This window comes from Salvelinus namaycush, unplaced genomic scaffold (assembly GCF_016432855.1).
Source record: "Salvelinus namaycush isolate Seneca unplaced genomic scaffold, SaNama_1.0 Scaffold352, whole genome shotgun sequence".
NCBI classification, from domain to species: Eukaryota; Metazoa; Chordata; class Actinopteri; order Salmoniformes; family Salmonidae; genus Salvelinus; species Salvelinus namaycush.
In genome coordinates this window covers 100,633-111,287 of record NW_024060475.1, presented here as the reverse complement: position 1 = coordinate 111,287, position 10,655 = coordinate 100,633, and the positions used below count along the sequence as shown (strand labels likewise).

General features: G+C 52.4%; 1 protein-coding gene across 1 annotated transcript; it reads right to left on the bottom strand.

Annotated features, from left to right (window-relative positions):
* Nucleotides 1-742: 742 nt before the first annotated feature.
* On the bottom strand, nt 743-1,246 carry LOC120040427 (gremlin-2-like). Its single transcript, XM_038985595.1, has one exon. It carries the CDS (start codon nt 1,244-1,246, stop codon nt 743-745), a length of 504 nt encoding a protein of 167 aa, XP_038841523.1.
* Between the last annotated feature and the right edge of the window lie 9,409 nt (nt 1,247-10,655).

Below are 10,655 nucleotides of genomic sequence, written 5' to 3'. Positions count from 1 at the left end.
TCACCGACAGGCTGAGGAGACCTGTGGTCCAGGTAAGTCTGTTTCTGCAGAGACGGTAGAGGAAGCGAGATGTCTCACTCTGCTTTTTTCCCCTGGTTCATATACAGTCAATGAACTAAGTAGACCAGACCCAGCTGCTATCGCATTGTTGTCTATGGGAGACACACCTCCTTAACCTTTCTAGCCCAGGGGTTCCGCTAGCAGTCAGGAACTGTGACAAAAAAAATAAACTGCCTGAGTGAGACATCTTCATTTATCCACCATCTTTGAACTACAGAATATATCTAGTCATGGGTTAATTCGGGCCTGGGGTTGTAGAAATGTCCGTTTGTCTCATGTAGAGGGGGGCGGCAGCGTAGCCTAGTGGTTAGAGCGTTGGACTAGTAACCGAAAGGTTGCTAGATCGAATCCCCGAGCCGACAAGGTACAAATCTGTCGTTCTGCCCCTGAACCCTCTGTTCCTAGGCCGTCATTGTAAATAATAATTTGTTCTTAACTGACTTGCCTAGTTAAATAAATAAATAAATGCTTGGTATGATCAACGCAGAGCTGCTCCATAGAAATGTCTGTCATACTCAGTACTTCTAAAGAGAGTGGCCCCTTCATGTGCCGTCAGTAAAATACATGTCCTCACCATCTTGTACAAACTGTCTCCTGTGAGGTGAGAGGAATATCTGGACGGTATCTAGGAATTGTCCAAGATGATAAAAAAAAAGAGAGAGAAGCAGAAGGGAGACGAGTATCACTGCTTCCCAGAGTCACTGACGGAGACCGATATACAGCGACACTGTTTGACTCTCTGGATCTTACGGTGCCTGAAGGGCGGCTGGAGGTCGGGACAGTCCAGCTCTACGGTCAGCGTGGTGAACCGCTGCGGTCGGCAGAAAGCACAGGACCGGAAAGACTCGTGCTCCGTCTTAACGTGTCGCGGGATATAGAAGGAGTTACACTGGCCATAGCAGAACCTGTTGATGACGGTGCGACTGAGACAGCCCTCCTCGCTCACAGTCTGACGCAGCGGCTGGGTCTTGCACCAGTCACTCTTCAGGTACTTCCTCTCGGTGACGACCAGAGCTTCCTGGCTGGAGGCAAGGATTTCCTGTTTACGGGTGCGTTTGTCAGAGGTGTTGCCGTTCCCCTTGAAGGGGTTGGGGATGGAGCCATGGAGGCGGGTCTTGCGGGTGCCGCCGCCCACCGCACACAGGACGCCTGCAAGCAGGATTGACAGAACAAACTGCCTGTACATCCTGACAGAGAGAGGAGAGGAAAGGAGGGGTTAGAACAAACTACCTTACATCCTGACAGAGAGGAGAGGTTAGAACAAACTACCTGTACATCCTGACAGAGGAGAGATTAGAACAAACTACCTGTACATCCTGACAGAGGAGAGGAGAGGTTAGAACAAACTACCTGTACATCCTGACAGAGGAGAGGTTAGAACAAACTACCTGTACATCCTGACAGAGGAGAGGTTAGAACAAACTACCTGTACATCCTGACAGAGGAGAGGTTAGAACAAACTACCTGTACATCCTGACAGAGGAGAGGTTAGAACAAACTACCTTACATCCTGACAGCGAGAGGAGAGGTTAGAACAAACTACCTGTACATCCTGACAGAGGAGAGATTAGAACAAACTACCTGTACATCCTGACAGAGGAGAGGTTAGAACAAACTACCTGTACATCCTGACAGAGGAGAGGAGAGGTTAGAACAAACTACCTGTACATCCTGACAGAGGAGAGGTTAGAACAAACTACCTGTACATCCTGACAGAGGAGAGATTAGAACAAACTACCTGTACATCCTGACAGAGGAGAGGTTAGAACAAACTACCTGTACATCCTGACAGAGGAGAGGTTAGAACAAACTACCTGTACATCCTGACAGAGGAGAGATTAGAACAAACTACCTGTACATCCTGACAGAGGAGAGGTTAGAACAAACTACCTGTACATCCTGACAGAGGAGAGGTTAGAACAAACTACCTGTACATCCTGACAGAGGAGAGGTTAGAACAAACTACCTGTACATCCTGACAGAGGAGAGGTTAGAACAAACTACCTTACATCCTGACAGCGAGAGGAGAGGTTAGAACAAACTACCTGTACATCCTGACAGAGGAGAGATTAGAACAAACTACCTGTACATCCTGACAGAGGAGAGGTTAGAACAAACTACCTGTACATCCTGACAGAGGAGAGGAGAGGTTAGAACAAACTACCTGTACATCCTGACAGAGGAGAGATTAGAACAAACTACCTGTACATCCTGACAGAGGAGAGGTTAGAACAAACTACCTGTACATCCTGACAGAGGAGAGGTTAGAACAAACTGCCTGTACATCCTGACAGAGGAGAGGTTAGAACAAACTACCTGTACATCCTGACAGAGGGGTTAGAACAAACTACCTGTACATCCTGACAGAGGAGAGGTTAGAACAAACTACCTGTACATCCTGACAGAGGAGAGGTTAGAACAAACTACCTGTACATCCTGACAGAGGAGAGATTAGAACAAACTACCTGTACATCCTGACAGAGGAGAGGTTAGAACAAACTACCTGTACATCCTGACAGAGGAGAGGTTAGAACAAACTACCTTACATCCTGACAGCGAGAGGAGAGGTTAGAACAAACTACCTGTACATCCTGACAGAGGAGAGATTAGAACAAACTACCTGTACATCCTGACAGAGGAGAGGTTAGAACAAACTACCTGTACATCCTGACAGAGGAGAGGAGAGGTTAGAACAAACTACCTGTACATCCTGACAGAGGAGAGGTTAGAACAAACTACCTGTACATCCTGACAGAGGAGAGGAGAGATTAGAACAAACTACCTGTACATCCTGACAGAGGAGAGGTTAGAACAAACTACCTGTACATCCTGACAGAGGAGAGGTTAGAACAAACTACCTGTACATCCTGACAGAGGAGAGGTTAGAACAAACTACCTGTACATCCTGACAGAGGAGAGATTAGAACAAACTACCTGTACATCCTGACAGAGGAGAGGTTAGAACAAACTACCTGTACATCCTGACAGAGGAGAGGTTAGAACAAACTACCTGTACATCCTGACAGAGGAGAGGAGAGATTAGAACAAACTACCTGTACATCCTGACAGAGGAGAGGTTAGAACAAACTACCTGTACATCCTGACAGAGGAGAGGTTAGAACAAACTACCTGTACATCCTGACATTCCACTCTTAGTCCACACTTGTTGTTTATGAAGCATGTGACAAATACAATTGTATTCTATTTGACTTTTGACAGGAGCACTATGGGGACGCAAGGTGCACTTTGGGATGCTGTTTAAACAAATAAAAATAGAAACAGCTTTCTCTACGTGTAGTTGCCTTCTCTCTACCCCTCCCGCATCTATCTCCCTCCATCCCTCATCTATCTCCCTCCCTCCATCCCTCCCGCATCTATCTCCCTCCATCCCTCATCTATCTCCCTCCCTCCCCTCCCGCATCTATCTCCCTCCCTCTCTCATCTATCTCCCTCCATCCCCTCCCTCATCTATCTCCCTCCCTCCCTCATCTATCTCCCTCCATCCCTCATCTATCTCCCTCCATCCCTCATCTATCTCCCTCCCTCCATCCCTCATCTATCTCCCTCCCTCCCTCATCTATCTCCCTCCCTCCCTCATCTATCTCCCTCCCTCCCTCATCTATCTCCCTCCATCCCTCGCTCCATCCCTCAATCTCGCCCTCCCTCTCTCTCTATCTCTCCTACTCTCTCTCTCTCTCCCTCTCTCTCTCTATCTCTCCTGCTCTCTCTATCTCTCCTGCTCTCTCTCTCTCTCTCTCTCCCTCTCTCTCTCTCTCTCCCTCTCTCTCTCTCTATCTCTCCTGCTCTCTCTCTCTCTCTCTCTCTCTCTCTCTCTCTCTCTCTCTCTCTCTCTCTCTCTCTCTCCCTCCCTGATTGCAGTACGGGGTCTGATCGTTGGGGTCAGTAAACCCTAGGCTCTTTCCACTGGTTTCACTTAGTTTCCTTCGGGACAGGAAGTGGCAGATTAACTCTAATTTGTCACTTTGTCTCACTCAGCTCGGCAGGATCCACGGCTAGGAATAATGATTAAGTAGGGAGAACTGAGGAGCCACTGTCAGATAGACATCTTTGTAGCACATGTGGCTATAACTTTGAAAATCCATTTTCTAAGAGTTGAAATGGAATTACTCACATACCTCTTTAACGCCTGGCATCTGTCTGTCTCTAAGCTTTCTCGCTCTCCTCTCTCTCTCGCTCTTGCTCCTCTCTCTCCTCGCTCACTCCTTGCTCTCTCCTCTCTCTCCTCGCTCTCCTTTCTTTCCTTGCTCTCTCCTTGCTCTCCTCTCTCTCCTCTCTCTCCTCGCTCTCAGATTTTCTGTTGAACTAAAATAACCAAAAGGTTCTATATATCTGTCAGTGAAGTCAACACTATGAATGGAGTCCTCAGTGGAGTAATGATGGAGGGAGTCCCCAGTGGAGTCATGATGGAGGGAGGGAGTCCTCAGTGGACTAATGATGGAGTCCTCAGTGGAGTAATGATGGAGTCCTCAGTGGAGTAATGATAGAGGGAAGGAGTCCTCAGTGGAGTCATGATGGAGTCATGAGGGAGGGAGTCCTCAGTGGAGTCCTCAGTGGAGTCATGATGGAGGGAGGGATTCCTCAGTGGAGTCATGATGGAGGGAGGGAGGGAGGGAGTCCTCAGTGGAGTAATGATGGAGGGAGGGAGTCCTCAGTGGAGTAATGATGGAGGGATGGAGTCCTCAGTGGAGTAATGATGGAGGGAGGGAGTCCTCAGTGGAGTAATGGAGGTAGTCCTCAGTGGAGTAATGGAGGGAGGTAGTCCTCAGTGGAGTAATGGAGGGAGGTAGTCCTCAGTGGAGTAATGGAGGGAGTCCTCAGTGGAGTAATGATGGAGGGAGGGAGTCCTCAATGGAGTCATGATGGAGGGAGGGAGTCCTCAGTGGAGTCATGATGGAGGGAGGGAGTCCTCAGTGGAGTCATGATGGAGGGAGGGAGTCCTCAGTGGAGTAATGATGGAGGGAGGTAGTCCTCAGTGGAGTAATGGAGGGAGGTAGTCCTCAGTGGAGTCATGATGGAGGGAGGTAGTCCTCAGTGGAGTAATGGAGGGAGGTAGTCCTCAGTGGAGTAATGGAGGGAGGTAGTCCTCAGTGGAGTCATGATGGAGGGAGGTAGTCCTCAGTGGAGTAATGGAGGGAGGGAGTCCTCAGTGGAGTAATGATGGAGGGAGGGAGGGAGTCCTCAGTGGAGTAATGATGGAGGGAGGGAGGGAGTCCTCAGTGGAGTAATGATGGAGGGAGGTAGTCCTCAGTGGAGTCATGATGGAGGGAGGGAGTCCTCAGTGGAGTCATGATGGAGGGAGGGAGTCCTCAGTGGAGTCATGATGGAGGGAGGGAGTCCTCAGTGGAGTAATGGAGGGAGGTAGTCCTCAGTGGAGTAATGATGGAGGGAGGGAGTCCTCAGTGGAGTAATGGAGGGAGGTAGTCCTCAGTGGAGTAATGGAGGGAGGTAGTCCTCAGTGGAGTCATGATGGAGGGAGGGAGTCCTCAGTGGAGTCATGATGGAGGGAGGGAGTCCTCAGTGGAGTAATGATGGAGGGAGGTAGTCCTCAGTGGAGTCATGATGGAGGGAGGGAGTCCTCAGTGGAGTCATGATGGAGGGAGGGAGTCCTCAGTGGAGTCATGATGGAGGGAGGGAGTCCTCAGTGGAGTAATAATGGAGGGAGGGATGGAGTCCTCAGTGGAGTCATGATGGAGGGAGGGAGTCCTCAGTGGAGTCATGATGGAGGGAGGGAGTCCTCAGTGGAGTCATGATGGAGGGAGGGAGTCCTCAGTGGAGTCATGATGGAGGGAGGGAGTCCTCAGTGGAGTCATGATGGAGGGAGGGAGTCCTCAGTGGAGTCATGATGGAGGGAGGGAGTCCTCAGTGGAGTAATGATGGAGTCCTCAGTGGAGTAATGATGGAGGGAGGGAGTCCTCAGTGGAGTAATGATGGAGTCCTCAGTGGAGTAATGATGGAGGGAGGGAGTCATCAGTGGAGTAATGATGAAGGGAGGGTCCTCAGTGGAGTCATGATGGAAGGAGGGAGTCCTCAGTGGAGTCATGATGGAGGGAGGGAGTCCTCAGTGGAGTAATGATGGAGGGAGGGAGTCCTCAGTGGAGTAATGATGGAGTCCTCAGTGGAGTAATGATAGAGGGAAGGAGTCCTCAGTGGAGTCATGATGGAGTCCTCAGTGGAGTCATGATGGAGGGAGGGATTCCTCAGTGGAGTCATGATGGAGGGAGGGAGGGAGTCCTCAGTGGAGTAATGATGGAGGGAGGGAGTCCTCAGTGGAGTAATGATGGAGGGATGGAGTCCTCAGTGGAGTAATGATGGAGGGAGGGAGTCCTCAGTGGAGTAATGGAGGTAGTCCTCAGTGGAGTAATGGAGGGAGGTAGTCCTCAGTGGAGTAATGGAGGGAGGTAGTCCTCAGTGGAGTAATGGAGGGAGTCCTCAGTGGAGTAATGATGGAGGGAGGGAGTCCTCAATGGAGTCATGATGGAGGGAGGGAGTCCTCAGTGGAGTCATGATGGAGGGAGGGAGTCCTCAGTGGAGTAATGATGGAGGGAGGTAGTCCTCAGTGGAGTAATGGAGGGAGGTAGTCCTCAGTGGAGTCATGATGGAGGGAGGTAGTCCTCAGTGGAGTAATGGAGGGAGGTAGTCCTCAGTGGAGTAATGGAGGGAGGTAGTCCTCAGTGGAGTAATGATGGATGGAGGGAGTCCTCAGTGGAATAATGATGGAGGGAGGGAGTCCTCAGTGGAGTAATGATGGAGGGAGGTAGTCCTCAGTGGAGTCATGATGGAGGGAGGGAGTCCTCAGTGGAGTCATGATGGAGGGAGGGAGTCCTCAGTGGAGTCATGATGGAGGGAGGGAGTCCTCAGTGGAGTCATGATGGAGGGAGGGAGTCCTCAGTGGAGTAATAATGGAGGGAGGGATGGAGTCCTCAGTGGAGTCATGATGGAGGGAGGGAGTCCTCAGTGGAGTCATGATGGAGGGAGGGAGTCCTCAGTGGAGTCATGATGGAGGGAGGGAGTCCTCAGTGGAGTCATGATGGAGGGAGGGAGTCCTCAGTGGAGTAATGATGGAGTCCTCAGTGGAGTAATGATGGAGGGAGGGAGTCCTCAGTGGAGTAATGATGGAGTCCTCAGTGGAGTAATGATGGAGGGAGGGAGTCATCAGTGGAGTAATGATGAAGGGAGGGTCCTCAGTGGAGTCATGATGGAGGGAGGGAGTCCTCAGTGGAGTCATGATGGAGGGAGGGAGTCCTCAGTGGAGTAATGATGGAGGGAGGGAGTCCTCAGTGGAGTAATGATGGAGTCCTCAGTGGAGTAATGATGGAGGGAGGGAGTCCTCAGTGGAGTAATGATGGAGTCCTCAGTGGAGTAATGATGGAGGGAGGGAGTCATCAGTGGAGTAATGATGAAGGGAGGGTCCTCAGTGGAGTCATGATGGAGGGAGGGAGTCCTCAGTGGAGTAATGATGGAGTCCTCAGTGGAGTAATGATGGATGGAGGGAGTCATCAGTGGAGTAATGATGAAGGGAGGGTCCTCAGTGGAGTCATGATGGCGTCCTCGGTGGAGTCATGATGGCGTCCTCGGTGGAGTCATGATGGCGTCCTCGGTGGAGTCATGATGGCGTCCTCGGTGGAGTCATGATGGAGTCCTCAGTGGAGGCATGATGGAGTCCTCAGTGGAGTCATGAAGGAGTCCTCAGTGGAGTCATGATGGAGGGAGGGAGTCCTCAGTGGAGTCATGATGGAGGGAGGGAGGGAGTCCTCAGTGGCGTCATGATGGAGGGAGGGAGTCCTCAGTGGAGTCATGATGGAGGGAGGGAGTCCTCAGTGGAGTCATGATGGAGGGAGGAGGTCCTCCGTGGAGTCATGATGGAGGGAGGGGGTCCTCAGTGGAGTCATGATGGAGGGAGGGGGTCCTCAGTGGAGTCATGGAGGGAGGAGGTCCTCCGTGGAGTCATGATGGAGGGAGGGGGTCCTCCGTGGAGTCATGATGGAGGGAGGGAGTCTTCAGTGGAGTCATGATGGAGGGAGGAGGTCCTCCGTGGAGTCATGATGGAGGGAGGAGGTCCTCCGTGGAGTCATGATGGAGGGAGGGGGTCCTCAGTGGAGTCATGATGGAGGGAGGGGGTCCTCAGTGGAGTAATGGAGGGAGGTAGTCCTCAGTGGAGTCATGATGGAGGGAGGGAGTCCTCAGTGGAGTAATGGAGGGAGGTAGTCCTCAGTGGAGTAATGATGGATGGAGGGAGTCCTCAGTGGAGTAATGATGGATGGAGGGAGTCCTCAGTGGAGTAATGATGGAGGGAGGGAGTCCTCAGTGGAGTAATGATGGATGGAGGGAGTCCTCAGTGGAGTAATGATGGAGGGAGGGAGTCCTCAGTGGAGTCATGATGGAGGGAGGGAGTCCTCAGTGGAGTAATGATGGAGGGAGGTAGTCCTCAGTGCAGTAATGGAGGGAGGTAGTCCTCAGTGGAGACATGATGGAGGGAGGGAGTCCTCAGTGGAGTAATGGAGGGAGGTAGTCCTCAGTGGAGTAATGGAGGGAGGTAGTCCTCAGTGGAGTAATGGAGGGAGGTAGTCCTCAGTGGAGTAATGGAGGGAGGTAGTCCTCAGTGGAGTAATGATGGAGGGAGGTAGTCCTCAGTGCAGTAATGGAGGGAGGGAGTCCTCAGTGGAGTCATGATGGAGGGAGGGAGTCCTCAGTGGAGTAATAATGGAGGGAGGGATGGATGGAGTCCTCAGTGGAGTCATGATGGAGGGAGGGAGTCCTCAGTGGAGTCATGATGGAGGGAGGGAGTCTTCAGTGGAGTCATGATGGAGGGAGGGAGTCCTCAGTGGAGTCATGATGGAGGGAGGGAGTCCTCAGTGGAGTAATGATGGAGTCCTCAGTGGAGTAATGATGGAGGGAGGGAGTCCTCAGTGGAGTAATGATGGAGTCCTCAGTGGAGTAATGATGGAGGGAGGGAGTCCTCAGTGGAGTAATGATGGAGGGAGGGAGTCCTCAGTGGAGTAATGATGGAGTCCTCAGTGGAGTAATGATGGAGGGAGGGAGTCATCAGTGGAGTAATGATGAAGGGAGGGTCCTCAGTGGAGTCATGATGGCGTCCTCAGTGGAGTCATGATGGCGTCCTCGGTGGAGTCATGATGGCGTCCTCGGTGGAGTCATGATGGCGTCCTCGGTGGAGTCATGATGGCGTCCTCGGTGGAGTCATGATGGCGTCCTCGGTGGAGTCATGATGGAGTCCTCGGTGGAGTCATGATGGAGTCCTCAGTGGAGTCATGAAGGAGTCCTCAGTGGAGTCATGATGGAGGGAGGGAGTCCTCAGTGGAGTCATGATGGAGGGAGGGAGGGAGTCCTCAGTGGCGTCATGATGGAGGGAGGGAGTCCTCAGTGGCGTCATGATGGAGGGAGGGAGTCCTCAGTGGAGTCATGATGGAGGGAGGGAGTCCTCAGTGGAGTCATGATGGAGGGAGGAGGTCCTCCGTGGAGTCATGATGGAGGGAGGGAGTCTTCAGTGGAGTCATGGAGGGAGGAGGTCCTCCGTGGAGTCATGATGGAGGGAGGGGGTCCTCAGTGGAGTCATGATGGAGGGAGGGGGTCCTCAGTGGAGTCATGATGGAGGGAGGAGGTCCTCCGTGGAGTCATGATGGAGGGAGGGGGTCCTCCGTGGAGTCATGATGGAGGGAGGGAGTCTTCAGTGGAGTCATGATGGAGGGAGGAGGTCCTCCGTGGAGTCATGATGGAGGGAGGGGGTCCTCAGTGGAGTCATGATGGAGGGAGGGGGTCCTCAGTGGAGTCATGATGGAGGGAGGAGGTCCTCAGTGGAGTCATGATGGAGGGAGGGGGTCCTCCGTGGAGTCATGATGGAGGGAGGGAGTCTTCAGTGGAGTCATGATGGAGGGAGGAGGTCCTCCGTGGAGTCATGATGGAGGGAGGGGGTCCTCAGTGGAGTCATGATGGAGGGAGGGGGTCCTCAGTGGAGTCATGATGGAGGAAGGAGGTCCTCCGTGGAGTCATGATGGAGGGAGGAGGTCCTCCGTGGAGTCATGATGGAGGGAGGGGGTCCTCTGTGGAGTCATGATGGAGGGAGGGAGTCTTCAGTGGAGTCATGATGGAGGGAGGAGGTCCTCCGTGGAGTCATGATGGAGGGAGGGGGTCCTCTGTGGAGTCATGATGGAGGGAGGGGGTCCTCAGTGGAGTCATGATGGAGGGAGGAGGTCCTCCGTGGAGTCATGATGGAGGGAGGGGGTCCTCCGTGGAGTCATGATGGAGGGAGGGGGTCCTCCGTGGAGTCATGATGGAGGGAGGAGGTCCTCCGTGGAGTCATGATGGAGGGAGGAGGTCCTCCGTGGAGTCATGATGGAGGGAGGGAGTCTTCAGTGGAAAACTCCTCTATATCTTCTGTCTTCCTCTAAAGTCACTCTCTGGAGTCATTCTGTCTATGGCTATCCCCTAGGGAATGTTGGGGAAGTAATAAGGAAGACCTGAAACCTGCTGAGGCCTTCCTATCTCCCCTAACACGTCTTCTGAGGTCTTCCTATGTCCCCTAACACATCTTCTGAGGCCTTCCTATGTCCCCTAACACG

Excerpts from the sequence above, each read along its gene's own strand:
- LOC120040427 (XM_038985595.1), bottom strand. The coding sequence starts at position 1,246 with ATGTACAGGCAGTTTGTTCTGTCAATCCTGCTTGCAGGCGTCCTGTGT.